Source organism: Pristis pectinata, chromosome 16 (genome assembly GCF_009764475.1).
Source record: "Pristis pectinata isolate sPriPec2 chromosome 16, sPriPec2.1.pri, whole genome shotgun sequence".
NCBI classification, from domain to species: domain Eukaryota; kingdom Metazoa; phylum Chordata; class Chondrichthyes; order Rhinopristiformes; family Pristidae; genus Pristis; species Pristis pectinata.
In genome coordinates this window covers 39,652,917-39,673,828 of record NC_067420.1, presented here as the reverse complement: position 1 = coordinate 39,673,828, position 20,912 = coordinate 39,652,917, and the positions used below count along the sequence as shown (strand labels likewise).

The 20,912-nt window shown below is 43.5% G+C and overlaps 1 protein-coding gene across 1 annotated transcript in view; it reads right to left on the bottom strand.

The window, feature by feature from the left end:
• LOC127579051 (transcriptional repressor scratch 2-like) overlaps nt 1-20,144 on the bottom strand; it is a 32,345-nt gene extending 12,201 nt beyond the window's left edge. The window contains exon 1 of the mRNA XM_052031683.1: nt 19,890-20,144. Coding sequence (XP_051887643.1) covers nt 19,890-20,046 — 157 coding nt within the window. The 5' untranslated portion in view covers nt 20,047-20,144. The remainder of the gene's footprint in view (nt 1-19,889) is intronic.
• Between the last annotated feature and the right edge of the window lie 768 nt (nt 20,145-20,912).

Sequence of the window (20,912 nt, the reverse complement as noted above, 5' to 3'; positions counted from 1 at the left end):
TTTTTCTGCACTATTTATTTATTTTTGTAATTTATAATAATTTTATGCCTTTGCACTGTACTGCTGCTGCAAAACGACAGATTTCATGTCACCTAAGTCAGTTATAATGATCCTGATTCTGAAAAGGGAAGTCAGAGGCCAACATGTGGAACAGAAGTCACTTCAAGAGTGATTGTGCTATAGTCAGTGTTTTGTAAACTCAGAGAAACAGAGTTTTTCCTGTACAGATATAGCTCCTTGTTGGGGTGTGAGGAAAGAGCAGAGGAGGGAATGAGGTTGTGTGACAAGGTGGGGACCAATGGCCAGTGGTAGCCAGAGAAAAAACAAACTGCTTAAGGACACAAGAAATAGAAGCAGGCATAGAACAAATGCTCGTCAGGCTAGTTCCAGAGCTCATTGTGGTCATGGCTGACCTTCTGCTCCAAGCCCACTGATCTCTGATCCCCCCTCTTGATCCCCCTCCAGTTCCCTTAGTGTGCTTGTCAACTTCATCCTTGAATGCTCTGAGCTTGCATTTCTATAGCACCTCTCACCTTCTTGGGACGTCCTAAAATATTGTAAAGCCAACACAGTACATTTCAAACTGTTGCCACTGTTGTATTCTAGTGAAACGCAATGAATTGTGCACAGGAAGATCCCATTGGCAGGTAAAAGGTAATAACCAGTTTCACCTTGAGTGATAATAGATGAGGGATAACTGGCAGCCTTGGATAACGAGAAGCTCTCCCCACAACTCTTCCATGGAAGACAACAATGGGATCTCTCACACACAGAAGGGATCTTGGATTAGAGTCTGTCCCCAAACCACAGGGCCTCCAACTGTACAGCACTCCCTCAGTTCTGCATGGGTTGCCAGCCTGGATTACATATTCAAGAGGAAGGTCCTGATGTCCCGATGAAGGGTCTCAGCCCGAAATGTCAACCATTTATTTCCCTCCATAGATGCTGCCTGACCAGCTGTGTTCCTCCAGCATTTTGTGTGTGTTGCTTATATATTCAGGTCTCTGGACTTAGTATACAAGACAAATGGAAATGAGAATGGAACCCACTGGAAGTCAGTATTCCATGTGGAATCAGAACCTTGCAAACACACTACCTCAGTAAATCTCCTCAAAGAACTGTAAACTGAACCATGGAGCACTGACTTAAATTCTTAATTAAGAACTTACTGCCCAACACCAGTATGGGAGTGTCTTCACTACAGAGACTGCAGAGGTTCAAGAGGGCATCGCACCATCACCCTCTGATTGACAATTAAGAACGGACAACTATCTAGTAAAACCCTTGGACAAGTGGGCAGGTACAAATGCAGTGTACCCTGTATTACAGCAGTTCAAGTAATGGAAATTCGCCCTTACAGAGTTCACAAAAAATGTGATGTATGGAATAAAAATGTAATCTTTCAGAATTAATGTGGAAAAAAAACCTAAGTAAACACAAAACATAAAAGAAACAACAAATTTTGCCTATTTTTGTCAAGGGTTCGCATTAGAGAAAATTACAATAAGGCCGGTTTCCTAGGAACAGAACCCCTCTGTAACGCGAGGCGTACTGTAATTCAACATGGAAAATCTTTACGTTTGCTCTAATATTTATATAAATCACTGTTTAAACTGTAGGAAGAAATATTCCTGAATGGATTGTGACTACTGCTCCCACTGGTTATTTCCCAGTTTAGTTTCTGACTTTGTTTTGCTTTACAGGGCAACATATCCTTGTTACGTGACAACTACTAACCACTAAAATGCCTCAGCTTATTTTGCAGTCATGGATGTGCAGTGTATATTTAGGACACTAATGTACTGCAGTGTGGTACAGGAGGATGCAAGTTTACTTAAAAAAAAAGCTACAATGCTGGGATAATTCAGAGTTGCTGAAGCTCTCGTTGGATATAGAATTTCACAATCTAAATGAAAACATACATTTGTGTGGTATCTTTCATGGTCTCATGAGTTCAAATCCCACCATAGCAGTTGGGTAATTTAATTCTATAAATAAAAAATCTGGAATCTAGAGCTAGAGAGAGTAATGATGATTATGAAACTACCAGATTGTCATTAAAACCCACTTGGTTCATTAATGGCCCTTGAGGAAGTGAAATCTGCCATCGTTATCTGGTGTTGCTTAGGTGACTGCAAATCCACTGCAATGTAGTAACGTCCCTCTGAAATGACCTAGCAAGCAACTCAGTCATATCAAACCACATTAAGACACAAAAAGAGTGAAGTGAATCTTGCAGCATTGACCTCGGCATCTGATTCAGAATGTCTGCCCAGCAACAGTGTGGGAATACCTTCCCCACTAGAATTAAAGAGGTTCAAGAAAGTACCTCACCACCTAAGAGGAAGTGAAGGACGAACAATAAGTGCTGGCCTTGCCAGCATGCACACATCCCAAAAGAAGGAAGGATGCTGTAAAAGAAGTTCACAGCCAACAAAACAGATTTTAAGTGCAGTCATTCTTGTAATATCAAGACAAAAGCTGTATAGTGATAGTCTTCTTGAAGTTTTATATGTTTCTCAAGATCTACACACTACGGGTACAGTCTAGGAATGATGTGATTCCTCACATAGATCTTTTTATCAAGAGAGATTCCAAATGTCTCCTACTGCCAGTCAATGGCATTACCAATGCTAAGTAACAGATCAATGATAACCTGTGGGTCACCACTAATCAGAAACTTGGCTACATAAATACCGTGGCCACAAGAGCAGGTACAAGGCCGGGTAACAGGCATCGCGTTGATATACCTTCCACTTGCCTGGATGAGCACAATTCCAACAGCACTTCAGAAGTCCGACAGCATCCAAGACAAAGCAGCCCATTGAGTTAGCATCCCATCCAACGCCCTTTCATCACCAGTGCACCACAGCTGTAGTGTGTGCAGTTTACAAAGTGCTCTGCTGTCACTTGCCAAGGCTACAGTGACAACAGCTACCAAACCCATGACCTCGGGCATATGGAGAAACCAGCATGTACAAATTTTCTACTGAGTGTATCCTGACTTGGAAATATATCACCTTTCCTTCAGAAGTGCTGGATCTAAATCTTGGAACTCCCTACCCAACAGCGCTGTAGGTGTACCTTCACCAGAAGGACTACAACTGTTGAAAAAGATAGTTCACCACCTCCTTCTCAAAGCCTATAAATGATTTTGCCAGCAATACCTGCATCACCTATATGAATTAAAAATATTCCAAGTCCATGTGATTATTTTAACATATATATCTTTTTCTAATCAAGCTTCAATCTATCATCCACCTGCCTCTGTCTCCCAACCACCCTCCTCCCCTCCCCTACCTGGCTTGATCTGCCCATCATCCTTCACCCTTCCTAGGTCCACCAATCATCTTGGGCCTCCATCTCCCCACTCCCCCTCCTTTTTATACTGGCCATCTCCCTTCTCCACTCTGAGTCTTGATGCAGGGTCTCGACCCGAAACGTCGGCAATTCCTCTCCCCCCACAGCTGCTGCTCGACCCGCTGAGTTCCTCCAGCAGATTGCTTGTTGCTCCAGATTACAGCATCTGCAGTCTCTTGTGCCTCCATCAATTTTTTAATCTGTCTGTCTCCCACCTTCCCTGAGCTCTGGCTGCATTGATGTTCCCCTAGCTGACAATGTGTCAAATCAGGAGCAGATATTTGTGGAATAGAGTTTTACCGGAGAGAGAAATAGGGAAAAATGAGAGAAAGAAGCCAAGCCTCCTGACTATATTATGCATGTTCCCGTACTGAACACCGGAACAAAAGAAGAAATGAGAGGCACTGGGAAACATGCAGATATTATCTCCTTCTGTAACATTATTGCCCCAGTAGAAGTTATGTTGAGCATTTGATAGAATAAAGAGGGCTAGAACACAAACCTGAGCAGCCTCCGGTGTTCTGCACTCTGTAAACAAGGTCATTCAGAATGTTTCTGCCTGTTTCCTAATCTGCACCAGTCCAGAATCAGGAGCAGTAAACAGCTGCTGAACCTTGTATGATTACGTGAGATCTACAGCACAGAAACAGTCCATTCCTCAGGATGCTAAAGAAATTTGGTTTGTCCCCTTTGACACTCACCAACTTTTATCAATATGCCATAGAAAGCATCCTATCTGGTTGCATCATGGCTTGGTACGGCAACTGCTCTGCCCAGGACCGCAAGAAACTGCAGAGAGTTGTGGACACAGCCCAGCGCATCACGGACACCAGCCTCCCCTCCTTGGACTCTGTCTTTACCTCTCGTTGTCTTGGCAAAGCAGCCAGCATAATCAATGACCCCACCCACCCGGGACATCCTCTCTTCTCCACTTCCATCGGGTAGAAGATACAGGAACCTGAATGCATGTACCACCAGACTTAAGGACAGCTTCTACCCCACTGTGATAAGACTATGGAACGGTTCCCTTATAGAATGAGATGGACTCTGACTTCACGATCTACCTTGTTGTGACCTTGCACCTTATTGCACTGCACTTTCTCTGTAGCTGTGACACTTTGTACTTTTATTGTTTTTACCTGTCCTACCTCAATGCCCTCTGTACTAACTTAATGTAACTGCACTGTGTAATGAATTGACCTGTACGATCGGTATGCAAGACATGTTTTTCACTGTACCTCGGTACAAGTGACAGTAATAAACCAATACCAATACCAACTTATTTCACTCACCAGAATTACTTAAGTTGTGCGCTTTGTGTTCCAGCTAATCTTTGGGTTGGAAAAAGTTTTTCTTGAATTCTCCATGAGATATTTTGGTGACTACCTTACATTGATGGCTCCTAGTTTTAGTGTCATACACAGCAGAAAACATCTCCTCTATGTCTACCCTGTCCATTTTATAGCCTTGTATTTACAGGTTCAGCCTTTTCTGGAGAAACAGCTCACCATGAACCATTTTTCCTTATAGTTATAACTTATCCGCTTTGGTGTCATCCTCTTGCATCTTCTCATTTGCTTTTAATATTGTCTAGATAACACAGAGACCAGAACTCTGCACAGCTTTCCAAATTTCTGTTGATGCTTCCCAAATCTTAGTCAAAGTGTGGTGAAATGAGGGAGATTTCTTTCCTGGAAGAGAATTTGCCATCTTTACCTGGTCTGGTCTGTGTGTGGCTCCAGACCCACCAATCAGGCTGTCTCCTAACAATATTTGTAGGGGTAATGAGACATCGACAATAAATACCAGCATTATCAATGATAATTGGTAATTGGGTTTATTATTGTCATGTCACAGGGGTAAGATTCAAAAAGGACCTGAGGGGCAACTTCTTCACGCAGAGGGTGTTCCGTAAATGGAACAAGCTGCCAGAGAAAGTGGTTGAGCCAGGTACATTAACAACATTTAAAAGACGTTTGGATAAGTACATGCATAGGAGGGGTTTAGAGAGATATGGGCCATATGCGGGCAAATGGGACTAGCTTGCTGGGTACCATGGCCAGCATGGACAAGTTGGGCTGAAGGGCCTGTTTCTGTGCTGTATAGCTCTATAACTCCATGTACCGAGATACAGTGAAAAGCTTTGTTTGCGTGCCATTCAGACAGATCATTCCATACATAAGTACATCGAGGTAGTACAAAAGGGAAACAAAACAGAATGCAGAATATGGTGTTACAGTTACAGAGAAGGTGCAGTGCAGGGGGACAAATAAAGTGCAAGGGCCATGATGAGGTAGATTGAGAAATCAAGAGTTCAGCTCATGAGCGAATAAAAATTCACATTAGAATCAAAGTTTTAAAATTCTACTCTGCAGAATGCTTCCATTAATGGCTAATTTTCTTACTAATCTTCATTGTGTTTAGGGACAGACAGCCTGGATAATTTACCTTCTGTCACTGGTTGAGACCACTGAGACTTCTGACTGCTACCCCAGGTGAGAAAAATATTCCATATCAGTAGAGAATGCGACTGACACTGTAGCTTCAGAAAGCATCTGTCTCTGGGACAGTGAATGCAGGCAGTCAACCAGTGCTCAAATTCAAATAGACCTCTGACTAAGTGCTAGCCTGGCTGACATACAGAGATGAAAAGCAGCAACAGGTCAAGAAGGATCCGATATAGCAGGGAGGCTGAGACTGAATCGATCAAGGAGCACATATGGAGTGATAAGTGCTTTCCAAATAGCCAAAGTTGGAAAGTAAATTGCCCCAGGGATGAGTAAGTGCAATCTGGCCACAGTGACCCTTGGCCCTTTCCTGATGGAGGTTTCCTTTTACAAATGTGTCAACACCAAAATGGTCCAGATTTGCCAGATTTTTCTACAACTCCTAGGAATGAATGGGATGATTTATGGGGAAGCTATATAAACAGAGGAGGGAGATTGGAATGGGAAGATATGTTGTTGGGATTGGAAAAAAGGGATGAACAGAATCATCGAACCTTCACCAGGTCTGGACCTAACAGGCTCTGCAAGGAGATTCAACAGTGTAAGCAGTGAGAATTTGCAGGAAGCTAGTGCTCCACCGTCTGTATCCATGAGGAGTCCAATGTTGGGAAGGTTGTTGGGAAATTGACACCAAGAAAGTTTGGGACTTCTGCGATTGTGCAGGGTTCATGGGTCTCCTCATACTTAAAACGGGAAATGCTAACAATGCTGTTCTGCTAATGGAAAATGGAAGTGGTAACCCTTTGCCAAACTGGGTCACCTTGGGGTCAGGAATGCATTACTGGAAAGGATACTGGAAGTGGAATCAATAATTATCTTTCCAAAAGAAACTTAATTTGCACTTGACAAGGAGAAAGATTTGTGGAACTATGGGGAAAGATCAAGGTAATGCCACCAGAGTCAGCACAGTTATAGAGGTCTGGAAGGCCTGTGGTCTAATGACCATCCTGCTATTGGCAAGGTTGTGTGTTTCCACAAAGGGAGAGTTGGCCGGATGTGTAAAAATAAATGGAAGAGTTTCACTGATAGACCCCATTCCTTCCCTCAATCTGTTATATTCTTTCCTGCTCAAACTCAGGATTTAGCCTCTTGGTTAATAAACACATGGGGCTGGGGGATGGATCTCAGTTTAATTATTTAGAATGGTTTTGTGTTAAATTACTGCTCTGTCGTTCTAGTTCTGCTTTTTGATGCCCCAGTTGAGGCTTTTCAGGTAGTGGCCATGAAGTCCTGCAGTCTGGAACAGGCCCTTCTGTGTCCACACCAACCCGTTTACGCTGATCCTATACTCATCCCATTGTGCTCTCCCCACATCCCCATCGATTCCCCTCAGCTTCCACCACTCACAGTGGCCAATTAACCTACCCATCTGCACATCTTTGGGATGTGGGAGGAGGCAGGAGAACCTGGAAGGAACCCATGCGGTCACAAGATAACACAAAGATAATGGACTATAACTGTCAAACGTAGTCAATGATGCTACACCAGAGAGTGGTAGGTGCATGGAATGCACTGCCAGGGGAGGTGGTGGAAGGAGGTAACGTTTAAGAAGCATTTGGAGAGTTACAGGAACCAGCAGGGAATGGAAGGAAATGGACCACATGCAGGCAGATAGGATTTGTTTATATTGACATCACAGTCGGCACAGATATTGTGGGCTGAAGGGCCTGTTCCTGTGCTGTACTGTTCTATGTTCAACATTCTAACTAACGCAAGACAAGACATAAGGAAAGTGCATATGATAGAGAGCTTTAGAAACCACTTCCAGCCACACAACATTCATCAGATATTCTGTTGCAAATTACTAAGGTACTGCATCTCAAAATATTACAGAAATCTACCTAATTTCCATTTGAATGAATCAATGCTATCAGCTTCCACCGTCTCCCTGGGGAGCCTATTCCATAGATTGGGTTTTGAAAGCTTGTTGATTGCAGGAAGGTGAAAGGATTGACAGAAGGGTAGAGAACATGTGTGCCAGGATGTTACGAAGGATGAGAGACCTATACAGAACACTACGCTCAAAAAACAGGGTTGTCTTTCTTGGCACAGCGGAGGTTACTAGTTGATCCAGTCGAGGAGTTGAAGATGATGAGATGTTTCGACAGAGCATTGAAAGAGAAAGTACTGCCACTGGTGAACATGTCTGTGATATTTTGAGATCAGGGATTTAAAATTATTGGCAAAAGATGCAGAAGGAGATGAGGAGAAATGTTTTGACTTATTTGTTGAGGATCTGGAACTAGTCAGTGGAAAGATATTGCATAGATAATTTTAGAAAGAGATTGAACACATTCTTGAAGATGAGGAGTTTATCGGGTTCCTGACAAATGCAGGGAAGTGGGACCAAGCATGAATGGTCCTTCAAAGACTCAATACAAACACAACGGGGTGAATGGCTTTCAGTGGTTTTCAGTGAAGCAACTCCCTACAAATTGTAAGTGAGATCCATTGAACTGTCTTCATTTCCGATGAAAGTTCATCGATCTGAAACATTAACTCTGCTTCCCACTCCACAAATGCAGTCTGACCTGCTGAGTATCTCCAGCATTTTCAGTTTTTAAGATTTTATGCATTCACACAGATTGGAAAGCATCATCACAATTTTGTTTTGTGGGGAGGTAGGTTTACCGGGAAGAGGGAAGGAAAGACTGCAGCTTTAAATACAGAAAGAGTAGAGCTTTCCTTCAGCTTAATGTCACAGGGCCAAAAGAAAACAATCTTCCAGTGTCAGGCAACTGCAGTGAGAAAAAGAACTAAACATTGATTATTAGGTAATGGTAATTCGTAGTTGGGAGATCAATAAACCACTGAAATGCCACTTGCCTTTCCAAGTATAGATGGGAACTTTGCCAAAGGTATACAGAGAACGTAACTGAATCCAGTTTATGTTCACAATTGCAGTGTCAACATGGATGTAACTGTGCTAATTCCACATCTTGTACTGCTGCTGAATTCAGGGGGAATAAACCATGAGAAGTACCATAATATCTGCTGTGTAAGACCTGCTGCCTATATTACAATCTCACAAGGATGCGGCTCAGATTTTATGGCGACACGGTTCAGCTGTAAGTCAGCAGCAAGTGGGGGGGGAGAGGGTTGGGGAAGCAATTAAAATTGAGCAAATTTACAAGAATGAAGTTCAGGCAGTTAGTGATAACTGTGGACCCTTAACACTGAAGTACGCCACTTCCTGCCAGGTGGTTGTCATCTTCATGTTATGTATCCTCCAGTTTATTATGAAGTAATGCTGCTCACATCCTCTTGAGAGGACTAGAGAATAAAAGCAAGAATGTACTGCTGAGGTTTTATAAGGCATTGGTCAGACCACATTTGGAATATTGTGAGCAATTTTGGGCCCTGTATCTAAGGAAGGATGTGCTGGCCCTGGAGAGGGTCCTGAGGAGATTCACAAGAATGATCCCAGGAATGAAAGGCTTAACATATGAGGAGTGTTTGATGTCTCTGGGCCCGTACTTGATGGAGTTCAGAAAGATGAGGGGGGGATCTCATTGAAACCTACCGGATACTGTAAGGCCTGGCTAGAATGGGCTTGAAGAGGATGTTTCCATCAGTGGGAGAGTCTAGGATCTGAGGGCACATCCTCAGGATAAAGGGACGCCCCTTTAGAACTGAGATGAGGAGGAATTTCTTCAGCCAGAGGGCAGTGAATCTGTGGAATTCGTTGCCACAGAGGGCTGCGGAGGCCAAGTCATTGGGTGCATTTAAGGCAGAGATTGACGGGTTCTTGACTGGTAAGGGGGTTAAGGGTTACAGGGAGAAACATGGAAACATAGAAAAATTACAGCACAATTCAGGCCCTTTAGCCCACAAAGCTGTATCGAACATGTCCCTACCCTAGAAATTACTAGGCTTACCCATAGCCCTCTATTTTTCTCAGCTCCATGTACCTATCCAACAGTCTCTTAAAAGCCCCTATCGTATCAGCCTCCACCACCGTTGCCGGCAGCCCATTCCACGCACTCACCACTCTCTGAGTAAAAAACTTACACCTGACATCTCCTCTATACCTACTCCCCAGCACCTTAAACCTATGTCCTCTTGTGGCCACCATTTCAGCCCTGGGGAAAAGCCTCTGACTATCTACCCAATCAATACCTCTCATCATCTTATATACCTCTGTCAGGTCCCCCCTCATCCTCCGTCACTCCAAGGAGAAAAGGCCGAGTTCCCTCAACCTGCTTTCATAAGGCATGCTCTGCAATCCAGGCAACATCCTTGTAAATCTCCTCTGCACCCTTTCTACAGCTTCCACATCCTTCCTGTAGTGAGGCGACCAGAACTGAGCACAGTACTCCAAGTGGGGTCTGACCAGGGACCTATATAGCCGCAACAATACCTCTCAGCTCCTAAACTCAATTCCCTGATTGATGAAGGACAATACACCATATGCCTTCTTAACTACAGAGTCAACCTGCACAGCCACTTTGAGCATCCTATGGACTTGGACCCCAAGATCCCTCTGATGCTCCACACTGCCAAGAGTCCTACCATTAGTACTATATTCTGCCATCATATTTGACCTACCAAAATGAACCACTTCACACTTATCTGGGTTGAACTGCATCTGCCACTTCTCTGCCCAACTTTGCATTCTATCTATGTCCCTCTGTAACCTCCGACAGCCCTCCAAACTATCCACAACACCCCCAACCTTTGTGTCATCCGCAAACTTACTAACCCACCCCTCCACCTCCACAGGTGGGAGAATGGGGTTGAAAAGAAAGATCAGCCATGGTTGAATGGTGGAGCAGACTTGATGGGCCAAATGGTCTAATTCTGCTCCTATAGCTTATGGTCTTATGGTCTCCGCATCATGAAGCAGCGGGTGTGGTAGTAGCTGTTGGATGTAATAAAATCATAGATATTTAGCATGGACAAATGGCATTCAGTCTATTGTTTCCCTGGCTATTAGTAAGTGTTATCTAGCTTAGTCCTCATCTACCTTGTGATCCATAATCTTGCAGGTTCCAACATGTCAAGACCCAACCATTTTTTAAGTGCCTCTATCACCTTTTCAGGCAGTGAGTTGCAGGCCCCCACTATCTCTCAGGTTAGTAAAAACCCTCATCTCGCTTTTTTACCTCCCACCAATTGCCTTAAATCAATGCCCCCTGGGATACTGACCTCTCTGCTAAAGCAACAAGCAATCTGCAGGAGGAATTCATTGGGTTGAGCAGCATTTATCGTGGGAAAGGAATCATCGACGTTTCGGGTTGAAAACCCTGCTCAGGACCCAAACGTTGACATCCCCTTCCTCCCTCAGATGCTGCTTGACCCGCTGAGTTCCTCCAGCAGATTGTTTGTTGCTCCAGGTTCCAGCATCTGCAGTCCCTTGTGTCTCCCTGCTAAAGATTATGGATCCTTCCTATTTTCTTGCTGGGCCCCTCAAAGTATTACACAATTCAACTAAGTGCCCATCTACACCTAAGAAAATATTCCCAGCTTGTTTGAACTTTCCTCATGGGTAACAGTCCCCAACCAGAGCAGCTTCCAGAAAATCTGTTAAAGAATCATGAAGCTCATCGATGGCAAGACTAAATAAATGAAATAATTTCCATTTATAAATCACATTGTTTCAATATTTCCTTACAACAGAAGAAGGCCATTCAGCCTATTGAGTCTATGCTTAGAACAGAAATGAGGAGAAATTTCTTTAGCCAGAGGGTTGGGGATTTATGGAATTCGTTGCCACATACAGCTGTGGAGGCCCGATCATTGGGAGTGTTTAAGGAGGAGATTGATAGGTATCTAATTAGTCAAGATATCAAGGGATATGGGGAAAAACCCAGGAATTGGGGCGCAATGGGAGAATAGTTTAACTCATGGTGAGGTAGTGGAGCAGAGTCAATGGGCCAAATGGCCTACTTCTGCTCCTTTGTCTTGTGATCTTGTGATCTTGCTCACAGACCAATCCCATTCCTCCACTAATTTTTCCCTGTAGCCTATTCTCCCTCTATTCCCGTCAACTTCCTCCAGATTCTACCACTTAACTACGCGCTGGGGGTAAATTACATTAACCAATTAACCTACCATTCAGTACATCATTGGGATGTGGGGGGAAACCGGAGCACCCAGGGGAATCCCACATGGTCACTGGGGGAACGTAGAAACACCACATGGACAGCACCACAAGTCGGGATTGAAGCCGGGTTGCTGGTGCCGTGAGGCAGCGGCTGTACCAGCTGTGCCGCTGTGCAGTTCCACAGAGTGGTCTCATGGCAAACAAAGGTGTCTCACATCCACTTTTGAAGTGCAGTCAATGGTGAAATGTTGGCAACACAACATCCAGTTTAAGCGCGCGCACACACACACACACACACACACACACACACACACACACACACACACACACACTCATGCATTCATATGTATACACACACACACATGCATGCACACACACACACGTACGCACACATAGGCACACACACATTTGCATACACACACACGTGCATGCAGACAAACAGACACACACACACACACACACACACACACGCATGCATTCATATGTATACACACACACACACATGCATGCACACACACACACGTACGCACACATAGGCACACACACATTTGCATACACACACACGTGCATGCAGACAAACACACACACACACACACACACACACACACACGCATGCATTCATATGTATACACACACACACATGCATGCACACACACACACGTACGCACACATAGGCACACACACATTTGCATACACACACACGTGCATGCAGACAAACAGACACACACACACACACACACACACACACACACACACACACAAACACAGAGAAAAGTGATAATCATATGCTGGTTGGGTGGTTAATATTGGCCAGGACAATGGAAGGAACTTCCCTGCTCTGACTTAAAGGTCAAAATGGGGTTTGGTTTAATGTTTCACCATGAAGAGTGGGTACAAAGCCAGAACAATACCAACTTGCACCTGTGTAGTGCTTCTAAGACAGTGCACACTCCCTGGGAATCCTTCAGAGAGGCAACAGGCCATAGCGTGAAAAAGTGTAGAGGAGTTGACTGAATTCACATTTCAAGATGCATGTTCGAAGAGCCTGTTACTTTATCAACACAGTCAGGAGAAAGTTATATAACACCAGTTGGCATTACTCGTGGTAAATCAGGCTATACGTTGTTTTATAACAGTAGCAGAGTTACCAATGAAGAGTGACAGGGAGTGATGGGCTGGTGGTTATGAGCAGTAGGCACCATCTCTGGAGACAAAGCAATGGTTGCCATTTCTAGTCAAGACTTTGCATCAAGACCCGTGTGTGATTCCTGATGTAGGGTCTTGACCCAAAACGCCCACTATCCCTCTGCTTCCACAGATGCTGCTCGACCCACTGAGTTCCTTCAGCAGCTTGTTTTTGGCTCCATATTGCAGCAGCTGCAGTCCCTCAGGTGTCCATGGGCAGTAGGTCGCAGGGAGAGGAGAGAAGGTTATGGAAACTGAGTGCTCTGCAGAAGACCTTTAGGATTTGAACAATTAAGAAAACTGCAGAGGCCGGAAACCTGAAATAAAAGCAGAAAACACTGGAAAGACTCGGCTGGTCAAGCAGCATCTGTGGAGAGAGAAACAGAGTTAGCATTTCAGGTCAAAGACCATTCGTCAGAATCATTAACTCCGTTTCTCTTTCCAAGGATGCTGCCTGACCCGCTCAGTATTTCCAGCAGTTTTCTGTGTCTATACCTTTGGGATTATACATGCTAATCTCCGGTTGAATTCCACATTGGGGCAGGTGATACAATTAAGTCTTCGGGCACTGATGTACAATTTATGATGGCAAGTCGCAAACATCACTCCCCCATTTTTATTTCTCTTCATTTCAAGGGATAGATGTTTAGTGGCCTGTCAGCACCTTGAAAACTGTTTATATCATTGCAGAGTCCAAATTACCACCCCAGGGGTAAGAATGGAGTGGTGATTATTGCAAAGGAGTTCGGGTTTAGAAATTGTACAGGATGTGAGGGAGGCTGCACTTGGAGGACTGCACACATTTCCGATCCCTTTACCTAAGAAAGGATATAATAGTACTGGAGGCAGACAAAAAAAAGATTCACCACACTTGTTCCTGGAATGAGAAGATTGTCCTATCAAGGGAGGCTAAACAGGTTGGTCTGTATTCTTTGGTGTATAGGAGGGTATAGATGTCGAAATGTCTTCACTATTGGGAGAATCTCGAGTGAATAGATATGGTTGCAAGATCAGGGAGTGATCATTTAAAACTGAGGTACGTGGAACTTCTTCCCAGAAAGGGTTGTGAATCTCTGGAGTTCTCTGCCCCAGAGAGTTGTAGAAACTGGAGCATTGGAAGTATTTAGCGTGGAGGTAGATAATTTTTTGAAAGATGAAGGGGTTGAGGGCTTTGGGGATCTGGCACAGAGAAGTAGTTGAGGCCTGGGGTAGATCAGCCATGATTACATTGAAATATGGGGCAGGCTTGAATGGCTCCTATTTTCTTGCGTTCTTGTGATGGGCAATGCAATGTTGTTTTCTTTTTGGGAGAGATATCCACATGGGTCATCCTGAAGTATCCCCACCTGTGGTGGAAGATCAGTAGAATGTCAGGAGAATTGAGTGCCAGTAGCCTTGTTCAACCACTTATGCGATTTAGGATTGAGATATGTTCAACTTTATCCACACAGAGCATTAAAATTCTTTGCTGCAGAGGGCTGTAGCTGTTCAGCCATTGAGCATAAATTGGTAAATTGGTTTATTATTGTCACAAGTACTGAGGTACAGTGAAAAATTTTGTTTTGCATGCCATCCATACAGATCATTTCATTACAACAGTGCATTGAGGTTGTACAAGGGAAAACAATAACAGCATATTCAAGCATATTCAAGATTCAGAGAGATACACTATTGAGCATTGAGGGAAACCAAGAGATACGGGGACTGGGATGGGAAAGTGGACTGCAGGTAGAAGACTGGCTACTGACCTTGCTGAATGGTGGACCTTCTGTTCCCTCAGTCTCTTGTGGCAGGTACCACTGAACTTGCCACAGGAGATTGAGGGAACCCTCACGGAAATTACAGTTGCAAGTTTTGGGATGCTGAGTACTCAGTGGGCTGGAGTCTCAACTTCTTGAGAAGTCCCACCACAGAGACTCACATTTAAATCCATCACCCCAGTGCATGCTGATGGAGTGCTGCAGTGTTGAAGGTGTGTCTTTTATTTGAGAAATCAAATGGAGGTCCCTCTATTATCTCACGTGGATATAAAAATATCCTCTGTCACCATTGCAGAAGAGTTTCCCACAGGGCAGTGAGCAATATTTACACTGCTGAGGAAAAGGCATAGTAATTCAAATCTGATCTCTTTGGAGTTAAACCCCGCCTAATTATACACGTACACACATCTGCATGTGTCATTAGCGTATTTAACGATTATTAGAGGTTCAAAGGCAGCTACCTCCCTTCAACCATTCGGTTCTTGAACCAACCGGCACAACCCTAATCACTACAATGTAGCAACACTGTGACCACTTTGATCACTTTGCACTTTCGTTTGGACAAAATGGACTTTTTTGTTTTAATTGTGTTCTTTCTTGTAAAAATTGTGGATAATTTATGTTTAAGTTTTTCTTGTGAAAATGCTGCTTATCTGATGCTATGTGCCTGTGATGCTGCTGCAAGTAAGTTTTTCATTGCCCCTGGGCATACATGTACTTGTGCATATGACAATAAACTCGACTTCTGACTTTGATTAGAGGGACCTTTATCTGTTTAGACCTCTGTGCACGTCGCTGCCCACAATCAACATTACTAAAAAACAGCTTATCTGGTTATTATCACAGAGACTTGCTGTGCACAAATTGGCTGCTGCATTTCTTACGTTTCAACGGGGCTACACTTCAAAAAAACCTCATTGCCTGCAAACCATTTTAGAAAGTCCTCAACTCATAATTAGTAAATTAGTCTTCTTTAATCTACTGTACACTACATTGGACACCACATCAATCCATTGTTAATGAACCCGATTGTATGCACTGGTGACTAAACTGTAGACCACAAGAATTATTCAGGATCTAACAAGAGTTTTAAAGCATATTGCAGGATTGACTCTACACCATGGACTCGTTTTCTGTGTGTGTTGGTGACTGCCACAGTGCCATAAAATCACTGGCATCACACTCCCAATTTGTGCTGACTTTGGCTTGCTTTCCTAGCTGCTGGCACACACATAAAAAGCATTTCTCCTTTGTGTTAACCTATATAACGTTACGCTGCATACAGTAATGCATAGCTCCCTCCCTTTTAACAATAGTGACATGGCATCTTTTATATCCACCTGAGAGGGCAGACATATCAGCATCCTTTTTAATTGGAGAACCAAGGATGTATCATTCTTACAGAACCCAGAGGAGTAAATTCCTTTAATGGAATCCAGTAAGGGGTGTGTGTAGGAATTTAAATCTGCTGGCCCCAAACCCCTCATCCATATTGTTGATTATTAGAAAGCCTGTTCTCCCTGCTTCTCCCTGGCCCTGAACCCACCTGTATGATAATACTTTCTCACCAATGTGGGCCAAATTCTGAAAATGTTGTGCACATCATTATATTAATAGCAGAGTTCTGTTGCACAGTATGTTGGCTAGCTCCACTTTGAATGTTATGTATTGAATGATGAGCTACTAAATTATCATGGAAAATTTACAATAACCATCATGTTTGTGCTGTTTAAAAGATGTGAGTAATGGAAGAGGCTATTATGGGTGTGTGCTGGGAAGTAGGGGATTAATACTGTCCTCCTTATGTAGGTTTTGTGTGCATTGAGCTCGGCTCTGTAATGGATTGAACATTCAAATTGAATAAGGGATGGGGGAGGAAGAGTTTTATTTTACATCCTTACAGTTCAAATGGGGACCGTGCTGAATGGATATACAACCATGAACAATAATGGAACAAATAATTGCTGAAGGCTGAGAGCTGAATAAAAAGCACAAAAGGTATGACAAACAGCAGCTATAACTGGAAAACACCTCGCCCATCCTGCTGCTTTGTAAACTTTACATTCCAGAGGAAAACAGCATCCTCACTCCCTCTTACAGTGTAATTATACATCATCATCTAAAGAAACTATGTATAGCATCCTGCTTTGTCACAATTCTCAGCTTCCACTGGGTTACAGGTTACCTCAAGCGGTCTGTATAGAACCATTCTGTTTTTTTTGCCAAATCAATAGGAACAAATCGAAGTTGAAAGCCCTATTATTTTATTCCAGTTCTCCTCTCTTTTGTTCTCTTCCCTCCACCACCCCCCACCCCTCCGCCCCTCCCCCTAGGTATACAGATTACATAGGTACAGCTAGGATTCTAATTTGTCCTGCTTATGTGTGAGCACAGAGACTGCTGGGGTGGTGTGAAGAGTAAAATTCACCAAGGGTTAAAACAGGATCATTTGGAATCATTAATCCCCATATTTGCAGTTTGCAAATCATAAAAAATTTACAACATCCACCATGTCCATGTTGTTTAACAGATGTGGGTAAGGGAAGGGGCGATAATAGGTGCACACTGAGGAGAAAGGGATTAATACTGAGCTGCTCATGTAAGTTATGTGTGCACTAAGCTCAGCCATGTAATGGACAAAACGTTGGAAAGGAACAAGGGATGGGGATCAAATGAGTCTCCTGGTTAGTGATGAGCCCATTTTGTGTGATGCCCAAAGGGCCAGTTTCACTCCCTTTGTGTCAGCAGCCACTGGGGAGGTCACCGTCGAGCTCACCATCTTCTCCTTCACCCCCAACTTCTACACACGCACACACACACACACACACACACACCACATACACACACACACACACACACACACACACACACACACACACACACACGGAGGCAATGAGTCAACAGCAGGAATCCTGGATTGGTTTTATCCAACTCCATTAGATAAGTGGAAGCCAACTGTTGCAGCTGCTTCCACACTGACTGGGATTTAAACCTGAGACCTTCTGGCTCAGTGACAATGCCAACAATGGAATCCTGCATTTATCTCGCAGCTTCAATGTAGAAAAATGGCCCAAATGCTTCACCACAGGGATTTTAACACTGATTCACACCAGGGAATACGAGGACAAAGGACCAAAAGCTCTGTCAAGAGGGTGAATATTAAGAATCGCCTTGAAGGAGGAGGCAGAGGAACCTGCATAGATCTGGGCAGTACATTCTCAAGCGACCATTCCAAGGCACCTGGACTGCTCCATTTCCTGGACGAATAGGATGCACGTTGTTTTGGCAGGGAATGGTGAGGGTGGCACAGTGGTGCAGCATGAGCAGGCGGTGCTGCAGACAAGCAACTCCAGCAGCCCAGATTTAATCCCGACTTTAGCTGCTGCTTGTGTGGAGTTTGCACATTCTCCCTGTGATCATATGGGTTTCCACTGGGTGCTCTGATTCCCTCCCACGTTACAAAGACACGCTGGTAAGTTATTTAGCCACTGTAAATTGCCCCCCAGTGCATGTGGATGGTGGGTGGGAATTGCTATGGATAGAGTTATAGAATGATACAGCACAGAAAGAGGCCCTTCAGCCCATCAAATTTGCACTGACAATCAAGTATTCATTTTCACTAATCCTATCCTAATTGCATTTTCCTTTGTTTTCCCACATTCCCATCAATTTCCCCCAGGATTCCATCACTCACCTACACACCAGGAGCAATTTAACAGTGGCCAATTAACCTGCCAAACTGCAAGTCATTGGAAAGTGTACAAGTTGTGGTGAGATTAGTGGGAGAATGGGGTTGTTGGGTGTACTCTGAGAATTGGCATAGACTGAATGGACTGACTGCTCTGCAATAAGGAACTATAACCGAAATATCCGGGGAAATAATAGTCAGAGAAATAATGGTGTTGCTTCCTTGGGGAAGTGGGAATCAAAACAGGGAAGATTTGGGAGGATGGGAAGGTGAGGAACAAAGCACAAAGATAAGTCACCCACCCCAAACTTAACACCAGTTCAATGACAATGGCAGGAATAGTAGTAGCTTTGGTTAAACAACCGACAGAGTAACCATAGAAGGAATTAAGGGACTGGAAGAAAAAAATAAGTAAATACTGAAGATTATTTAAGCTGCTTAAACCAAGAACTTGTTCTCAAAAGCAGAGAGCCAACACACGCTCCAATCTAACCCGCAACACAACCACACAGCTAAAATTCCTTTGAAAGTATTTTGACTCCTGGAGGCCACAAATGCATTGGGAGTTTACACCAATATAGATGGGAGAGGGGGAAGCGACCGGTTCAAATGTAATATTTATATAAATCATTATTCACATTGTAGAGAAATGATCCATCATTGTTGCATTCTAAGGATTTTTAAAAACATTTTTTTTAAGGTTGAAAAGCCGGTTGTTTTTTCTGGGATGTCATTTCGCACAGTGTTGCCCCCCATCAAGGATATGTTCAATTCTAAGAGCATGCATAAAAATATTGAGAGTCAGCAAAAAGGATGATGCCTCACCTAAATTTAAAGGGAACCGCTACCCCTTTGTCTACCGCCGGAACGGGAGAACTCACTCGTGGCGTTTCGTGCGGGTCATTGTTGACAATCTCACACTGACGGATCCACAAGTTTTTTTGATTGATCTGTGCAAATGGTCATTGACTGTGCCCCGACCGCCACCCAACCCTTGTCCCGTGCCTAACAAAACGCACACAAAAACAGCCCGCTGACCCCTCGCCCCCAAATCCTCGCCCCTCTCTCCACCATTGCAACTCTTGGCTACACAAGTTTCGGTGCCCAGACAGGAGTTTATTTTGGACAAGGAAGAATTTATTCTCTGTGAGAGCGGTGCCCTGAAAGCGTGCACATTTGCGTTATGTAAGATGCAGAATACAGCGGGAGAGGATAAAGAGATTTTTTTTTAATTTTACATACACACAAGGTTAAAACAGAGAATTAAGGAAAAACAGTCTTTCCATGCATTTAGTGTAGGTTATTTTAATGTATAAATATATCAAATTGATCTATGAACTCACCGTTCTCCGTGACCCGGAGCCCTAAGCTCCCTACAGAGTCTGTAATAGACTTGGTTATTGCATACGCGTTATCAAGGTGATGTTCTGAAGCTGAGACTGCAGAGGAAGAGTGGAAATCATCCAATTTCACCTTCTTAACGAGGAAAGATCGAGGCATTTTTCTTTTAAAAAAATAGAAAATTAAAAAAAAACAAAAAAAAAATCCAAAATGCTGTTCGAAACCCCCTCGAGTGTTATTCCTTGTTCTGGATTCAGCACCAGGACAGCTCCTGTGTGATGTTGCTCAGTCTGTATGAGGGGGAGGAGGGAGGGAGGGAGGAGGAAGAGGAGGGATTGTCGACAGAAGCTGAGATCAGCAAGCAAACAGCATTTATATGGAGCGCAGCCTTCGAAATCAGGTGGTACACGGAAATGGAGCTGCTTAACTTTAATCCGTCAAATGTCTCCAGAGACACACATCAAATTACAACTGAACAGTCTGTGCATTTTACACACACACTCACACACACACTCACACACACCATACAAGTGCGCCTGAGAAAAATAGTCCTTGTGTAACACATGGATGAATCCAAAATTGCAAAATGTGTACTTAAAAATATTTCCGGCAGTGTTGTGAATTATAGATCTCTCCATGCCTTGCTTGTACGTCATGTGCTACATTGAATGTGCCTCATTCCTAACACGTCTTGAACCCACATAGCTTTTTGCACTTTTGCTAAAAGTCTTCAGCGAATAAATTTGCGCTTTAGCTTCCCAGCGCTAAAAAGAAAACATTTTGAAGAGTTGAATATTAAGTAACCTTACATGAATTTTGAGAGCTGTAAACATAATTAATAATCACAATTAATTATTAATGTGTTGTCTGATATGGTAACAACATTTCCCCGAGGATTTTAAACTATCCTGTAGGATTATATTAGGCACAGAAACATAGAAAGTGCGGGAAATAAAATTCGTTATACGAGGATGCATAGCATTTACTAAAATCCGACAAAATGTAAAGCTTCCTGCTCAGATGGC